The sequence below is a fragment of the Cucumis sativus genome, chromosome 3, assembly GCF_000004075.3.
Source record: "Cucumis sativus cultivar 9930 chromosome 3, Cucumber_9930_V3, whole genome shotgun sequence".
Taxonomy (NCBI): Eukaryota; Viridiplantae; Streptophyta; class Magnoliopsida; order Cucurbitales; family Cucurbitaceae; genus Cucumis; species Cucumis sativus.
In genome coordinates, this window is record NC_026657.2 from 31,580,939 (window position 1) to 31,599,568 (window position 18,630).

Genomic DNA, 18,630 nt, shown 5'->3' on the forward strand with positions numbered 1-18,630 from the left:
TGCAAAATTTTAATTCAATTCACTATACTTTTAAATTAAATATAAATAATTATTTAATTATTTGTTGATCCAGGAGAAAAAAATAAAACATGATCTCAATAACTAATCAAGATATTGGAGTTTCAATTTATTATACTTACAAATTAGTGTCATATATTAAAATATAATTCTTTTTAGGATATCAGTTATTATTAGTATGGAGTAGAACTATTAAAAGCTTAATTCTAATTAAAGACTAATAGGTGCTTTTTATTTGTAGATTATCTTCTTTTTTTCTTTTTATGAAATAATGCATGGTTTACTATTTAAACAAGATTAAGTAACAAACTTTTAATTTGTATACTTTGGTTAGTTGTGATGAAATAAAATTGTAACTGTGTTTTATTTAAAACCAAACTTACACATTTTCTTAGAAAAAAAGTTATAAATATTATTTCAACATGTGATTGATTATGGATTTGTGGTTGTGATTATTATACATTCTGGTTTTTTTACTCTTGTTTGAACTTTAAATCTACACTATAGTTTTCTATTGACATGAAAAAAGAATATTGGTCTTCCAAAATCTTTATTCTTTCCCTTTGTTCCACTATTTATTGTATTCTTAGTTCTATTTTTTTTTTATAATTCTAGCAATATCCAATAAGTCGATTTGGATCACTTCCATTTCTTACACACTTGTGTTTTTTAATAAAAAATGTTAAGAACAATATGAAAATATAAAAGATGTAGAATTTATAGAATACTATATTAGAATAAAAACGGAAGCGAGATTATATTTATTTATTTTATGTTTTTAAGGAATAGGATTCATTTGTAACAAGAGGAATTAGATTGTTTTCTATGGTTATGAATCCTTGCATCGAATGAAAGTCTCGCCAAGGTCAAATTAGACAACATATTTTCATCATGCTTCTAAAATTTGAAAATTTTAATTTTCCATTATGATTATGAAAACTACTTTACATAATATATATATTATAATTTGAGATATTTTTCAAAAGTTTATTTTGCTTAAAATGAAAATTCCATGGTGATTTTGAGTTTTGTTATTTTGTTAAAAACGAAAATTTTAGTTGGTTTATTTGAACCAAATTTTGCCCATTAAACTAAAATATTAAATTTTAAGCCATATTCAAATGACAAAAATCAGCTTTGTTCTAATTATTTAGTTTTTAAATTTTGGTTTTGTGCTTTAGAAACGTGAATAAAACTACCTAATTATAAACAAAAGTTTACTTCGTAACTCACTATTTGTTTTACATTTTAAGAAACAAAAAAAAAAAAAAAACTAAAACGTTGGTATACTTGTTCTTAAAAACGATTTTAAAAACCACACCCGAAATAATTCATCTTTGGAAAAAAAGTAAATTGTAAGTTTTTGTTTCTTGATATTGTTTTCATAAATCGTAAAAACATACCCTACTATATTTTCAAATTCACAAATCAACACACAAATTTTGAATTCTATGAATTTCAAAATTTTAAACTGATACTTATTGTGTTTTCGAATACGGTGAAAAATAAGAATTTGTTTTCGTTTTCTACTAAACTATTTGTTTTTCAAAATAAACTTTGGATCACAAACCAAATAAGTTACGAATATTCACATAAACTCCAATTTAAAAGACTATAATTTTAAATTTAAACGATCATCAGACGAGACAATAAACTTTCATAAATCTTTAAAAAATGCACAAAATAGTCCGTAAACGTTAGAATATAATCAAAATTACTAAAATTCAACCGAATTTGTAAGTATAAAAATAGTGAAAGATATGGTTGAGTTAAAAATAGGAAAAACAAAAGAAGGTTATTATTACAAATATAAAATTTGAATTATGTTACTACTTTCCAACGTCTTTAAAGTGAATTGACACATTTGCCCTCAATTGAGTGCGCCACATCTGCAATTTGCAAAAGGAAAATAACACATATTGGTGGGGAGTTCCCATTGAACTGCTGACACGTAGGTTGACAAAAGTCAAATGAAGTCATGAGAGACACGTGGAAGATCATGGATGGTCAGTGAAAAGACGGACGTTTGTCCTCCTAAAAAGAGAATTGAATTTATTCTGAAAATTGGCATTTGTTGTGTTTGGCCGGTGGATCCGATTCTCTCTTTCCACCTCACATGTAACATTCTTATTCCATTTCAAAGATAAAAATATCCCACTCATTCTTCTGCTGTTGGATTTTTTTTATTGATATTTTTATTTTTTGAACTTATTCAAAAAATTAATCTTATGTTAATTTATTAAGTTGGAATATTATTCTATTTTTATCTTCAAACCTTCCATTTTTAAGAAATGTTTATTTTAGTTTTTGTAATTAAAATTCAATCCAAACTTAAACGAAGACATGAAACATTCAAATAGAGATGAAATACAATGTCGATTGTCAACGAACCAAAAGAGTGAAGTACAAAAATAATGAACAAATAAGAACATTTAAAGTGTTCTGCAAAATTGTCAACAATACCTTAGGTTAAGTAATACGACATGTAACTGAGAACAATTAGTTTTTGAATTTTCATTATAAAGAAAAAGAACGAAATCGAATTATACTAAAAAAAAAAGTTATCGAAATTGGTAGTTTAGTAATACAATTTTTTTTAAGAAGTTAACAAAATTTAAATAAAAGAACTTGATAATTTTAAAACTTTAAATGTCAAAATGGAATAAACGTTCAAATGACAAGATGTATGACTGCTTTATTTATTTATTTTTAAATTTTTTTCTATTTTTAATATAATGGGACATTTTAATATTTTTAAAAAATAAAAAATATATAATCTTGTAATCTATGTTTTCTAAAATAGATATATACACGTGTCAGTTGAGATAGACTTTATGATTGACTAAAAAACAATTAAATTAAAAATTTTATAAATTTATCGATAATAATTCATATTCAAACTCAATATATTTACAAAGGATTATAATTAATTTTATAACTTATAATTATATTTCCGATTAACTTAGGGATTATATTAACTGTTTGTATATCTATATAGAGAGGTAGATTGATTTGTTGGTGTTAATTAAGACTTGGTTGAATATTGTTATAATATGATTTGACATATATAGTTTGGAAACATTGTAATATTAACGACACGAAACGACAAGGGAAAATCCAAATTTAAATGCGAAACGACAACCAACAAGTGATGAAAAGAATTTAGAGAGAAAAATAGAAGTGGAAAGCATTATACGCCGCATTTGGTATTTGCATTCACCATTCATCCATCCATCAATCCATGCGGCGTGGGGAGTGGCTTTTGTTATGGGGCCAACTCAGAAGTCTAAATCATGGCCGTCGTTGCCGTACCTGTGGCCCTCCTGCCTCCTCCACAATATTTTACTTTTGATGTGATGAACTCAGCCGCGTTTCCCCTTTTTCCACTCTACAAATCATTTTTTTTCACATTTAAATAATACTGTTATTGGATCTAAATAACTAAATAACATAAGTCCACAATGTGTAATAAATATATTGAAAATGTTTAAAAAATATTAATGAATGTAATACTTATTATAAGTGTTTTTTTAATGTATTTTCAGGAAATATATTTATGATAAATTTATTATCTAACTTGTTTAATATTTAGGTTTTAGTATAAGCCACAAGACGATCATTTCATTGCAAAATTAATATTAAAATACAAAAATCAATAATATGAGAGATGTATGTATCATTGCTGAGTTCTAAATAAATTCGCTTATGTTTGAATCAAACATATTGGATTCGATTTGTAACAAATACAGATCATTTCATTTTGAATATCTTTAATCTAACCCTTTTTTCATTATGTTTTATATGTTTTATGAACTTATTTCTAGTTAATTTTTTATAACTCGTGCTTTCCAACCATTTCACTAATTTGATTATATTTCAATTATCCAAACAAATTTTATAGAATTGGGATAAAGTTCTTTTAAATAAATACATCTTGGATAATGTGATTTACAAGATAGCTATGAATTGTTATTTTAACTTTTAATGAGCAAAATGTTAATTTGAAATATTGATAGTTCTTTATTTGTCCAAGGAGGTTACTTTTTGATTGGTTGATATTATAGACAAACTTTTATGCTTAGTCATATACACACTAAAACTTTAACATATAAAGAACATCTATATGAATTGGGCTTGTTGATAAGAGTACAAGTGTTCGGCCGAAAAAAAGTTTGTAAAGTGATAATATCAAATAAAGTCAAAATGCTTACATCTTACACAAGAGATAATGTGAAATGCAAAAATAAGTCTCAAACTAATATCTATGTAAAACAAAATAGCGAATGTCAATAGTAATTGAATTCTAGTTAGGATCTGATATACAACTATATTTAACGATATTAAAACTATGGCAAAAATAGTAAAATACACGTATAATAATATTATAATATTTACAGAGAGAATTAAATATTGGAAAGTGTGAACATGTAACTGATTATAGTTATTTATTTGTTTATTAGTAGAATTACTTATAATCTTGTTTTTAGTGCAAATGAAACAACAATAAAGTGCACATAAAAATAAATTAAAACACATGTCTATAAAAGGTGTTGTTGCATCATAATCAAACGTGCTATTCACATCGTCTCACTATTCTACCATTTTTGGATAGCTGATTTGGAAGAGTTTGCCCATCAGCTCAGTCAAGAGAGCTGAGGTTAACAAAACTTTACTTTGTATTTGGGTTCATTGTCTTTTTTTAGGTGTCTTAGGTTCATTTTTGTTTAAAGAGACAAATATTGGCTTAAATCGTATCATAGAAATAAATAAAGTTAGTTTAAAAATGTCTATTGATTTCGAAACAAATAATTGATAGAAGATAGCAGCTTGAGTGTTGACTATACGAGTTCTAGCTCACACAAATACGTAAGCTGAATATTAGAATAACGTATCTATAACCAATTTGACTTTGAGATAGGTGTTGTGAGATAAATTTTTACTATAGTAATATTATTTCTAATATATTGTGATAGTGACAACTTTTTTCAATAAAGCAACCAATTGGTTAATTTTTGATAATTTCGAACTAAGTGGAGTTTGATTATGTTAGGTGTGTAGATGTGAATAACACAGTCATTACCTGATAGGAAAAAAAGAGTTCTGTTACCTTAACTTCCTAAAGTTGCTTCAAATACACTATCATGCATTATCCATTAACAAGGATGTTAAAAGAAACACATATATTATATATGACAACACTGTTTTTGTTTATCAACAAAATTAAAATTAAATTTATGCACAATCAAACAAATCGATTATCTATTTTGACACTAACTATCAAACATAATAGGTGAATTTTGTAAACTGGCTAGAGACCTCACACGCATATTTCAACAAAAAATAAATGCTTTTGGAAGTTACTGCCTTGGAGTTGTGCAAGATTGACTATAATAATTACGCATCAAGACATCCTTGATAGCATTGAGACGTGTCTTCACCACTACTAGATCTATTCCTTAATTATGTAAGATCATCTACTTGTTTTATTTTTTCAAAAATTCGAATTAGCTGCAATCGCTCAAAATCCCAACATCCTACAAAAAAAAAGTACTCATAAATCGTGGAAGATAAACTGTCAAACTGGACAGTATTTTTTTGAATTGCATACCAATGGTACAAAACAAGTTCTAGGGACATCACTTTAGGTGTAGCCCCAAAAGATGAATGGTTAGAATGGTAAGCTAAGTTATTTTGGACACATTCCACAAACAACACCAAAAAGGACCCTACAATAAATCCACTAGAATCAAATAAACAATACCAGGTGTACTTGAACACAAAGAAAAAGATAAAAACAATACCAAGTGCAATTCACTCAAAACTAAAAGACAAAAAATCGTTCCCTACTTCTAAAATAATAAAACCTAACATAACCATTTAGATTAAAGTGATGCACACTTAATTTTTTTTTTTAAAAAGTGAGATGATATATCACAAGAGATTTAAAACATTTATAAATATAACAATAAATTATGATAATTTGTCATAAATGAAAAATAATCCACATTTAACTTAAAATATTATTATCATTACAGTATTTTAATTAATTTGGAAAAACTTAATTTGAAGGAGAAAATATATTGAAAGTGAAGGGTTTATGATGGAACAAATTCCAAAATATAAGATAAAGTATGATATTTTAACTTAATTATTGTTTTTAGAACAAAAAAGCTGTCAAAGTTATGGAAGAAGACAGAGCATCCACTTCTCTTTTTTCTATACATTTCAGAATTCAGAATTCAGAAAACATAGCTCTCGAAAGAAAAAAACAAATTAGAAAAAACGCATAAAAAATTATCACAAATCAACCATCAGCCATCTTCAACGTATTTTATATAATTATTAGTAGACTTAATGCTTTTCCTTTCCTTCCTTTTCCTTCTCATTTCCTCGTTAATGGCGGATGCGCGCAATTCCTTCTTATAATAATTTGCCGAAACCCCTTTGAACTTTCCTCTTCAAACCTCTAAAACCCACTTACCAAATCGCTCTATCTTTCTGTTTTTCTGGGTTTCTCTTTTTCTGTGTTGAAATGGTTCAGTCGCCACTGAAGCAGCTTGCCACCATCTGCACATCGAGACCTGCTCCATTACCGACCTTCTTCTTTGTCATCATCATCTGTGTTTTGGGTTTTTACACATTTCATTTTTCGACCTCGTCGTCGTTCTCTGTAACTTCAAGTCCGAGAAATTCTGTTCGGTTTCAGCAGCTTCTTCTTTCATCGGGGTCGAACTACACCGTCGCGTCGTATCTCCGGTCCCTTACTCTTCATCCTCATCTAGCCGGAACGGAACCCTCATCGGAAACAGTGCGGTACGTCGAGTCTCACTTCCGCGACCTTGGGCTTGAAACGCACTCTATTCAGTATGATGCTCTGCTCTCTTACCCAAAATCCACTTCTCTGTCGGTTCTATTATCGAATGGAACCGTTGTTAATATTCCGCTATCGGAAAATGTTGAGGGGGTAGTTCAACCCTACCATGCTTATTCGCCGTCTGGTACGGCGTACGGCCCGGCGGTGTTCGTGAACTATGGGCGGGACGAGGACTACCGGGAGTTGGCAAAGATGGGCGTCACCGTCGTGGGATGCATTGCAGTTGCGAGGAAAGGGGAATTTCCGAGGGGGGTGGTGGTGGCGAAGGCGGAGGCTAATGGGGCAAAAGGGGTTCTATTGTATGTTGAGGGCGACGGATTTAGACAGGGCTTTGAGAGAGGGACGGTGATGAGGGGAATTGGGGACCCGCTCAGTCCTGGTTGGGCAGCCGTTGATGGAGCTGAGAGGTTGAATTTGAACGACAGTGAAGTTTTAAAAAGGTTTCCCAAAATTCCGTCTATGCCTTTGTCGGCTGAGTCTGCTGAGATCATTCTGAGTTCACTCGACACTGCTTCCGTACCGCCGGAGTGGCGGACAAGAAAGCCAATCTTGGGTCGGCGGCGGTGGGGCCTGGTGGTCCGATTTTTATCAACTTCACTTACCAGGTTTTGAATTTCAACACTTAAGTCAAAGATGAAAAGTACTGTGTGTTGGGAAATTTTAGCCGTTGTTTGTTTTTTTGTTGTTGAGGCCCAGATATTGAATGCTCTTTCTTTTGACTTTGCTATTCTGTTGTGCCACTTTCCCCCCCTTGAGTTGTAGATTGCTAGTTGTATTTGTTCTATTAGGCGTAGACCTTTACTGATGAGAAGTGACTTTTGCTTTACGGCTGTAAATTATTTGTCGAACTATAACTGTCCCTCGTTGACTAATCTTGACCATAATTGTGGGGATTTGTCTGGTAAAAATTCTAGTACTACACAGGAGTATCTACTTCTTCCATGTCATTTGATGATATATTACTTTGTTTCATGGGTCCCACATAATACTTCATGTGTTTTCTTAATGGTATTCATTGAATGAAGGTGTGAGAAATTTAGAATTTTTCCTATGTTTTTTGCTTCAGCTGGTTGCCATAGGATAGATGTTCTTGTGGACTTTCGTCCTGTCTTACTGAAATTCACCCTCAGGACATAAATTAAATCGAAGGGTAGACATTTTGGGCCTTAAACCTCCCGGTCATTGACAATCTATATCCCAATTGAGTTATGTTTGGCTTAGCGAAAGTTAGATGTTTTGGGAAAAGATGGCAGCAGTCATGTCTTTTGTAGGAATGAAAAATACTTATAGCTAATTAGAAGTACTTTTTTTTCCAAACTTTTCGTGGTGGTTCATTACACAGTCAAGGTTGATGAAGTTTTTGATAGAATTTTTTAAAAAATGTTATAGAAAATGTGATTCATCCAAGAGCACTACTCTTATTTGTCATTCCAACCTCAACTCTTATTCATAAAGGTTAGCAATCCCTATCCCTTGTGAATGAATACAGAACCAAGTTTCCCTATGCTGGTGAGTGTTTCTATGTATATATTTTAGTTGACATTGCACAAGTTGCAAGTAGGTAAAGTTTTGTTAAGACTGTTGCAAGGTCAATATACGAAGAATATGGGTCAACATTGTCGAATCAGTGGGGTTTTGGGTGTATATAACTTATCAGAAATCAAAATTAAAAATATTAGTGTCAATTGGAAACAGAAAGTAAAGCTCCATGCTGCTGAGAGTTCTCTCTCTAATTATCTTTCTAATTGTTCCAATTTTGAAATCAATTCTTGTTGGAGAGCTTTCTTGTAATCATGTTTCAAATTGTGGTTGTTACTGGACTACTGAAGGGGCCTGCAACTTTTCAATTATCAAGGAAAAACTAATGCTTCTTGTCCCCATAAAAATGGACCATGGATAGGAAACCTCGTGGATTTGTATTAAATTTTTAGAGTATTCATTATCATGGCTGTTATTTTTAATAAATACCTATTTTAGTATAATTAGCAAAGCCTCTGATTTTATGCAATGAAAATGAAGAATGCCCAGCATTTTCATACGAGTCTCTGTCCTTGTACTTCTGATTCTTTTCCCAGTTTTTTCCTTTTCCTAACTCTCCGGCCATGTCATTTTTAGGGGGAGAGGAAAGTGGCAACAATTCGTAATGTCATAGCTGTCATAAAAGGGTTGGAAGAGCCTGATCGCTTTGTGCTTATGGGAAATCATAGAGATGCATGGAGTTTTGGTGCTGTTGATCCAAACAGTGGAACTGCAGCCTTACTTGACATTGCACGTCGTTTTTCTCTTTTGAGAAGGTTGGGGTGGAACCCTCGAAGGACAATTCTTCTTTGTAGTTGGGATGCTGAAGAATTTGGTATGGTATGTACTATCAAATCTCCATGTGCATTTTGAATGATTGCTGGTGACTTAACACGCCTTTCCCTCTTTTTCATCATCTCTATGATGGGAGCAGAAGAGGAGAAGGTGCATGAGTAGTCAATTTTCTCCTTTATTTATTCACATGTTTCTCTTTACAATCATTTATTTTTATATATTTGAAGACTCTTTCCTCAAGGTATTTTACAGGTTTAATTTAGTGTTTAAAGACACTTTTTTCTATATTGTAGAAATGCTTGAATACTAGATAGTATTACATCAAGAAGTACTTTCCTAGCTTTGTTTAGTCAAGCTTCTTTAAATTAGATTTTGCTGCTTGCAGATTGGATCTACTGAGTGGGTTGAGCAAAATATTGTGAATCTTGGAACCAAAGCTGTGGCCTACCTTAATGTAGATTGTGCAGTTCAGGGACCAGGGTTTTTTGCTGGTGCAACTCCTCAGCTAGACGATCTCCTCCATGATGTTACTGCTCAGGTATACACATAAAGGAATTATCGTTTGGTAGATAAATTGTTTCCATACCAACCAATCAACTATTTTTGGGTTTACACTCTGGAAAATCAAAGCAATTGTCATTAATAGTATAAACTAACTTAGATCTGTTGAATTTTCAGATTTTTTTTTAAAAGAAAAGTTCATTGTTTTATTTATTATTTCGACTTGCTTCACCCATGTGTTGTATGGCACACATTTTTTTAAAGACTTGCTGATATCAGGTCCAGGATCCTGATGTGAAAGGTGCAACTGTGCATGACACATGGACAGCCGAAAATGGAATCGGGAATGTAAGACCATACTATCTTAATCTGTTATTAATATCAATCATTGTAGTACCGCTGGCTTTTCCATACTGCTTGCATCCCTTCTGTTGTATGACTATGAAGTGATTAACTAGTCTACATGCTGTTAATCACCTGTGATATCTGGGGCTCGATGAGGGAGCTAAGGATATGCCAACCCAGTTGAGATTTTTGGGTGCGCCTATTGATCCCTCGAAATCAATTTCCTTGAAAAAGAAAAAAATTCTATAGGCTGACTCTATTTCTGCTGCTCAAGGCTTTCCTCAAATAATAGTAGATGACAAACTAAACATTTGAAATATAAAATATAATCTCAAGCTTTTGGATGAAGTTTAAAAGATGAGTATTACTAAATGCTGTCATGAAGTTAAGAATCCTGTGTTTTAAAGATAATAAGTTGTGAATTCTCTGTTTATTGTTTGATCGCGATTGTTCGTGGCTAGTTTGCAGATTGAAAGACTAGGTGCGGTGAATTCTGATTTTGCTGCATTTGTGCAACATGCAGGAGTTCCATCTGTTGATGTGTATTATGGTAGAGGTACATTACACTTGCCTTATATGCTAGGAGACTAGGAGTTATATCGTTATTTGAAACAGAAGTGAGATTCACAAATTACAGTTGCCAAAAATGATTTGTCCCATGCTTATTGTTGCATTTATTATTGTCTTGGTCACGTAGCTTTTCCTAGGTCTTTGTCCCATGCTTATTGTTGCTTTTATTTTGTCCTGGTCACATAGCTTTTCCTAGGTCTTTGTAGTTTGGTATGGTGTGCATATTTTATTGGAGGACAACCCTAAGGAGAGTGTTTTACGACAGGTTAGTGAACAGTTTTGGTCTTAGGGGTTTGATATAGTGTACATGTTCTATTGGACGTTTTGTTTCAGCTTAAGAGGAGTGTTCTTAGTAGGGTTGCTTTTTCTGCCGGTATATTTGACTTGAGAAAAATAGGAAAAACTTTAAAGCCAGAGACATAATGGGGGAGGTCTGGTCTTTGGTTAGATTCAATACCATTTTCTTGGTGTCGGTTGCTAGATATTTTTGTAATTATCAGTCTTCCTATTTTGAGTAGTTAGAGTCTTTGTTTTCTATGGGTAAAGCCTTTTTGTCTTGTCTCCTATTGACTTGGTATTTTTTTTTATTGTGTGGTCGAAGTGGTCGTATATCCTTTTATTCTCGCTATGGAAGTATGTTTTTTCATGCTTCTTGTTCAAGTAACGAAACATGGCTTTTCATTGTTAAAGAAAGCTCATTGTAATGTTGTCTCTGTTTTGTGACAAGCTTCTTTTCTTACTCAGATTTTCCTGTCTACCATACTGCCTTCGACACCTATGATTGGATGGCAAATTATGGAGACCCATTGTTTCATCGACATGTGACTGGTTAGATTCTTCTTTAAATTGACAATCAACTTTTCTATTTTTATTCATTTATTCGTGGTCTTTTATTGTTGTGAAACCAACTTACACCAAAGATAACAGAAGAAATTCGCCTTTGATTGCACACTTTATCTAAAAGTAAATGGCTATTTTTCTGATGCCTTAATCTGTGTATAATTGTCTTCTCTCACTTTTTCGTTCAGTTGGTAGCATTTGGGGACTACTAGCTCTTCGACTTTCTGACGATTTAATTCTCCCTTTCAGTTACATCTCCTATGCGAATCAGTTACAGGTGCCCTTACACCGATACTTTTGTTCTTTGTTCAAACTGTTGAAGAAAGTTCAGGGATTAAAATCAAAATTTCAGATATTTGGGTAGCTAAAATAGAACTTGGATAAAAATTCAGGGAGCAATGGCAGATTTTAACTCACCTTAATGAAGGCATTGTGGTTGGAAGCACGACGTTATGTTTTTAGTTGTAGCATTCATTGCTTATAAAATGTTGTCAATTCTCTTTCAACACAGGCATACAAAGACACACTGAACCATCTTTTAGATGGGAGCGTTTCATTGCATTCCTTATCATCATCCATCGAAGAACTCAAATTTGCTGCCCAAGAAATTGAGAATGAAGCAAAGGTAAGATCACAAAAAGAAACAGAACTTGGGATGAGGCATCTAATATGTTTGATGTGTTTATACTTACGTTCTAACAACCATTCTATATTATATTGTGAATGCAGAGATTGAGAGAGCAAGAAGCTTCTAGTGATGTGGCATTGTTTCAAAAGCGAGCATTAAATGATCGTTTGATGCTTGCAGAAAGAGGCTTCTTAGATGTAGATGGGCTTCGGGGTCATCCGTGGTTCAAGCATCTTGTAAGTGTTTCATTTCTTCAAAGTATTGCCACATATGATTGTGTGGGGGACTGACTATCTGCGACAATGTAAGATTACAAACCTGGGGAGAGCTCAACGATCCTGAGCATGTTAAAGGGATTGTTTTATTTTTCCTTGTTTGTGAATGAACCCCTCTTGCCTAGACCCTTTAGTTCCATGGATCTTTAACCCTTTGGTCTGTTGTCCAAGAGAGCAGAGAAGCTTAACGTAACAACAACCGAAATGTATTGAAATATAAAAGATATTGATTCAGAACTACAAGATAAATCGAGGTTAGAGGTTGGTTAGAGGTTTTTGGGTCTTCTGTCTTGAGATATCTCACAGGTCCTAATTCTCAATTTCCTCACCAAAATAATGTCTTTCTCCTTCCCCCTCCCTCTATTTATAATCAAACATCCTAACACACTTCCTATCTAATTGCTTAATTCACTTCTCTAGATTAAAGTGGTTTTCTGATAATTGTAAATAACTGATTTGTCTACCTTCATATGTGCAAAAGGAATCAGCCATTGCCAATCTATCTTTGTCTATTATTTAATCATTGCCAATCTATCTCCATGCAGGTTTATGGGCCTCTGAGCAACTACGAAAGTGCACTGGTTTACTTCCCAGGTATTGCAGACGCAGTTTCCGAATCCAAGGAAATAAACAAAAGGGAATTGGAGGAGCTAATTCAGCATGAGATTTGGAGAGTGGCTAGAGCCATTAGAAGGGCTGCTGCAGCACTTAAAGGTGAACTCTCGTGAACAAAAGATAAGGCACCTAAAATTTTACAGCGTCTAAAAATTTACACATGGGGAATGAGGACGACAATCACACGTCATCGTAAGCTGTTTACGATCACTCGGTTTATTTCGCTGTATCATGTGAGCTCACCCTCATAGTAAATACTTATGCAAGGATGGATGAAATTATAACTACGTCTAAGCAAAAGATAATTTCCTTGAATCTTAACTAATTGTACTGTTTTGTGAACTGGCTATATATTGGTCTGTTTGTTCTTAAGTAGATTTTATTTTAGATCTTACGAGGGAGAGCAGCTGACTGGGTTATCTTGTATTAGCCTTGGGGGCCTCTTTTATGAAGATAAATTACAAATTGCAGAGGGTAGTTACTTGAATTTATTATTTGGTAGATTTGATACCTCTTTATTATTTATTTTTATTGTTGATTAATCACAAGATATAATAGAAAAGCCTTTCAAGGAATATACTTGAACTTCTGATCTGACGTTTTTTTTTTGTACAACATGTTGGAGTATTTGTTATTTGACGTTTTTTAGCAAAGCACGAAGATCTTTCCAACCCTACATGTATCATTTAATGTGATATCTCACAAACATTTTCATATGAAATAATATACACGACAGTGTAGTTTGACAGTGAGTGGTAAAAATCTTAAAATCATACTAAGATCAAGGAGCAGATTTTGGTATAATACTTGAAATCAGACTAAGATCAAGGAACAGATTTAGGTGATGTTTGGTTCTAATGGTCGGAAAAGATACATATTGTGAGAAAAGTCATTTTATCCATAGAAATCAAATCCTTCACCACACCCCATCAGATGTTAAAATAGTCTATCGAGGTTCAAGAGGGAAGGTTTCAAGGAAAATAATATGTTTGAGGGAGAAAAATTGTAGAGGAATTATGTCAATGGAAATTAGTTCATGGAAGGTAAATTATAGCTATGGTTTTGAAACAATTTCGAAAAATATTGGTTTGAAAGAATAGTTGTAAATATAGTAATTATATTTAAAATTTTAGTATATATAACACCATTTTATTTTAAAAATTTGCCAACATAACAAAAACAATTAAAATCAACCAACGATATAAATTGTTACAAATATTAGTCTATTATCGATACATTATACGATAAATTTTGTTATGTTTATAAATTTTTAAAATTATTGTTATATACTTAATTAAAATTCATAAAATTACCCAAATGTTTCATAGTTGGATCGAGTATAAAAGTTGATTAACAATTAGGTTGAATCTAAAAAAATGCTGGAGGTGAACCGAACTCAACTCATCCAAGGAATGCAGAAGTAATTAGTGTAACTTAGTCAAGGGTAATTTCGAAATATATATAAAAAACAAAGGATGATAATGGAACAAGCGATGGGGACATTATTTGTAATTTAGAGTATCTTAAACATTCGAAATGATATTCCCGCCTTCGTGTTTCCATCTTCTTTCACAAAAGTAAGAAATACCGATCGATTGTTTCAAGCTTAAATTCAATTTGAGCATTTGGAAGTGAAGAAAAGAAGAAGATCAATGGAGGAATTGATCTCGAACTTCAGCAAAACTCTAGCGCCCTTTTGCAATCATCTCCAAAACACCAGCGATGCCCTCAAGCATTCCATGGATCGCCGCCCCATTCCTCTCGGTGAATATCATCTCCATCTTTTCCTTTTCATTGTATCTTCTCATTTTCTATTCTCTATGCTGGTACGGACGGAGTTGGATGAAAATTTTGTACAATCATTGAATCATAGACTAGTTAATCGCATCTGGCTGTCTTTTTCGTTCGTAAATTTGCTTGTCTTTTGTTTTGATGAATTGGACGGAAATTTGAGTTTGTCGATAAGTTAGGGGACTGGAATTATTTTGATTTTTTCTTCTTCTAATATTCTACAGATTCGGCATCATCGACCTTTATACAATCTCTCAACCGCCGTGTGTCGGCTGTTAACGTTGATCTCAACTTTCTTGAATCAATGTCCTTAGAAACTGTATCCTTCGAGGAGCTTTTAGGTCATGTTAGTGAAGTTTATAAGAAGAACGAAACTGATCTTTTGGAGCTACAGAAGCAGCTCAAGGGTGTTGGATATGTACCAGGTGAATTACATTGGATTCCTGCTTTCTTGAATGTGGAGTTGGTATAACATGTGGTGTAGCTAGGATACACGTTTCTTAATTTTGTAAATTCTCAACTTCAGTTATGATTCTTTCGATAAACATAAAATAATGAGTAAATAATGGCTGTTGCTTCTGTTAATGCTGTATCATCTCTCTTTTTGCCTTAGAGTTTGAGGTTGATGAAGATGACGAAATTCTTAACAATGTATCAACGCCTGGGTTGCATTTTGAGCTTTCAAGTTCCATGGATGGATTGAACGTACCGTCTTCTTACCAGAAATCAGTCTCCACGACAGGACTTGCCAAGCATAGCTTCGAAGATGATATACTGTATCCTTCCTTCCCTCATCGCTTGTTATGTGTTGCATCTTATCTTATTGTTCATAGAGACGAGTAAAGGATGAAAAATTTAAGAAATGAGGACTTTTTCCAGAAATTCTTAAAAGAAAAAAACATTTTTTTCGTTGGATAGGTATTAAATGATGAATACCTACTGATTATATGATTATCTTGCACTCTCAATGGAGTTCTTAATTCTTGTCGCTTTCAGACTCGACGACTCTTTAAGCTTACAAAATGCTGGGCTTTCCGATGTTTGTCTTGCCACTCTAGCAACCGAAGGTCAGAAGACTACAATTGTCACTTGCCTTTATAATATGCTATCTTTCAGAATATGCATGAGGCATAGCTGTTACGATTATCAGTATTTTGAATATATTTGAACCTCGAGTTTTTATTATTTATCGGTTGTTGGGAGCGTTCTTATTTTCTCACTGAGATTATTTATAATTTTTTAACAACTGACTTCAAATATTTTGCGTTTATAGGCAACTCTACGTTCAGTGACCCATACCAGGATTTGCATACACCAAAAAAGTAGGTTTCAATATCCAAGCTCGTATCAATTATGCAATGTTTTCAGAAGATTGGCTGATGACATTTTTTCCTTTTAGATTCTTAGAGAAACCACTTGGCTCAAATTTTCCATGCCAATCTGCAGCACAAACTGTGGGAGCCCCTGAAGGTAGAAAGTTCATAGATTGCCATCGTACACACTATTAGTTGAAGAACCTCGTCTTACTACAAATATCAAGATATGTATGCTCATTACTTGAGAATTCATTGGACGCAGGGGAAGGTGAAGATCACTTGACATTTGAAGAAGCCATTTCACCTCTAATTACGCTATCAAAGGACGATTTTGAAAGCCTCCCATCATATATGAAGGGCCTAGCATCATGGGAGGTAAGACATTTTAATAGTTCTAGTTGATTTTATTCTTTAGTGCTTGTTGAGTTGCCATTATTTATCCATGTCTTGGTTAACGTGACGGTTCGGTCCGACCCTTCCTAACAAGCCGAAGAGTCATTACCAACAAAGGCATGATGAAGCTCATACTTTTTCCTCCTACTCCTAGTACACGCGTTGGTTCTTCGACTCCTGTGCTATTACATTTGTTGTTCATGTGCTCCCAATTAGAATGGTCGTTAATGATTTGGTAGAAATGTATGTTTCCCTCATAATGAATTTGTATAGAGCTCTATTCATCTCTAATGTTATCTTATTTCCAAAGAAGTTCTTGGGTAGGTTTTTAGCTGTACGGCTGGTTTTCAAAAGGGTAACAACCATAGACACAAGATCCTTTTGATACGGAGATTTTTGTTCTTTCTTTGAGCATATCCTAGAGAGCATATAATGGCCGGTGGTCAACTTCTACCGGGAAATTATTCTTACCTTTCAAGTCATCTACTTGATACATCATTGGAGGTGATGTTGAAAACCGTTTTGGTATTGGGGTAATAGTCAAATTAGATACTGTATGGGAGTTCATATTTAGTGGCATGAGAAAACATTTTGCCAAGTAATGATGTTCTGCTAATGGAGGTTATAAATTTATAAGTGCTTTACCTATATCTTGCAAGAGTTATTTTTTTCTTTCATCAATTCTACTTCGTTGAAGAGTGTCATTGCAAGAACGTCAGCTCTTTGGTAGTCACCTATCATGATTCCTTGTTTTGAAGCACTACGATTGCCGGAACATATCACATCATGATCCCATACCCCTCCAAGCCCTTGATTTAGATTCTAAGGATGCTTCCTGTTAATTTGTATGATATCAACATTTGTTACATATACATTTACATCTTAGGAATCCAATTTGTCCAGGACCTCATCGTGGCTGCTGAGAAAATCAATTCATGCTTGGGGATAAAAGGCAAGGGAAAAAACTATATCCTTCAAGACGAAATTTCAACTTTGGACCTTGGTAATATACACGAACTGTAATTCACCCTTTAATGCATTTACTTAACGGATGAAACCACCCTAAAATCCTTGATTATTATTAATAAGTAATAATGATGCTATGATATGTTTGTAGGTCCCAAAGCAAGGTCTTTTCTGCTTCTACTTGTGCGAATGAAGCGAATGGTTGTTGAAACGATTGAGGGTCAAATATCTTATAGAGTTCTATAGAGTGAATGAATTTGTCCTTCAATTTGATGAGATTGGATATCCTACACAGGTTCGCTCCTTGCATATATATCAATATCAGTACTTGAAATAAATTTTATTCTATGAATATGAATATGTTCCTTTTGCATATAACATTCCACCTCTAGAATAATAAAAAGTCACATCAATTACGGTTATGTTAAGCTCGCTTTAGCTTTTTTGTAGTGCTTAAGATGATTTTATTTTTCAAACAGAATAGTTCTCTCTTGATTGTTCTTATCAAATAATATTATTTGTTTTTATACGTTGAATTGTGTGATTAGATTATTTGAATAGGCTATTCCGTTGTTCCTTCGCCGCTGTATTTAGATGCTATTGTAGATCATAACATCGTTCGTTGTTGTCAATCACTACCACTATGTGTCATCCCTTTGGTGGAGGTGAAAGTGTGGGATCGATGACATTTGATGAAGTTAATCAAATTTCATATTTCAAATTTCAAATTTATGACCCACGATTTCTTGTCCCCTCCACATATGAGATTATGAACCATTTGAAAGATGATAAAAAGCAAATATAACAATTACATTAGTTAACATTTAAAATGATTATAAATATAATAAAATCGATTAAAGTCTATAAATAATGGAACTATATTGGTTTGTAACATTTCTAGTTTATTATTGTATCTAGTACGGATCATTATAATTACCTTATTAATATTCTCTTGCTTACATTTTCATATTGTTACACATTTTTTCTTTTATTGAAATACAAACATCTATTTAAATTGTTTGATTACACAGAACTTTTGACGTCCCAACTATTGAGACTATTGAAAAATAGTTCATATGCTTAATTGTGTAATAAATTCTAATAGGTTCTGAATTTTGAATTATCAAATAGAATCAACCATAAACATTAATTTCTTTTTATAACTACATGATTTTTTTTCATCAC

At 32.9% G+C, this 18,630-nt stretch overlaps 2 protein-coding genes across 2 annotated transcripts; both read left to right on the top strand.

Moving 5' to 3' along the window:
• The first annotated feature begins 6,216 nt into the window (after positions 1–6,216).
• Positions 6,217–13,554, top strand: LOC101221361 (probable glutamate carboxypeptidase AMP1). Its single transcript, XM_004136676.3, is given in 11 exon segments — positions 6,217–7,426; positions 7,429–7,497; positions 9,008–9,250; positions 9,591–9,743; positions 9,986–10,054; positions 10,520–10,607; positions 11,366–11,449; positions 11,650–11,738; positions 11,973–12,086; positions 12,191–12,325; positions 12,910–13,554. Coding segments are annotated over 11 exon segments (2,103 nt in total). The 5' UTR covers positions 6,217–6,550; the 3' UTR covers positions 13,093–13,554.
• A 945-nt stretch (positions 13,555–14,499) lies between these two features.
• LOC101214784 lies at positions 14,500–17,974 on the top strand. The gene is made up of 9 exons (XM_004136495.3): positions 14,500–14,743; positions 14,995–15,195; positions 15,384–15,546; positions 15,767–15,837; positions 16,044–16,092; positions 16,170–16,240; positions 16,349–16,461; positions 17,383–17,482; positions 17,597–17,974. The coding sequence occupies exons 1-9, from the start codon at positions 14,632–14,634 to the stop codon at positions 17,689–17,691; spliced, it is 975 nt and encodes a 324-aa protein (XP_004136543.3). The 5' UTR covers positions 14,500–14,631; the 3' UTR covers positions 17,692–17,974.
• The last annotated feature ends 656 nt before the right edge of the window (positions 17,975–18,630 follow it).

Bases quoted from the DNA above. Each gene is read 5' to 3' on its own strand.
- LOC101214784 (XM_004136495.3), top strand. From the start codon at position 14,632: ATGGAGGAATTGATCTCGAACTTCAGCAAAACTCTAGCGCCCTTTTGC. The intron at 15,547-15,766 runs GTATCCTTCCTT...TGTCGCTTTCAG, and splicing joins AGCTTCGAAGATGATATACT to ACTCGACGACTCTTTAAGCT. The intron at 16,462-17,382 runs GTAAGACATTTT...CAATTTGTCCAG, and splicing joins AGGGCCTAGCATCATGGGAG to GACCTCATCGTGGCTGCTGA.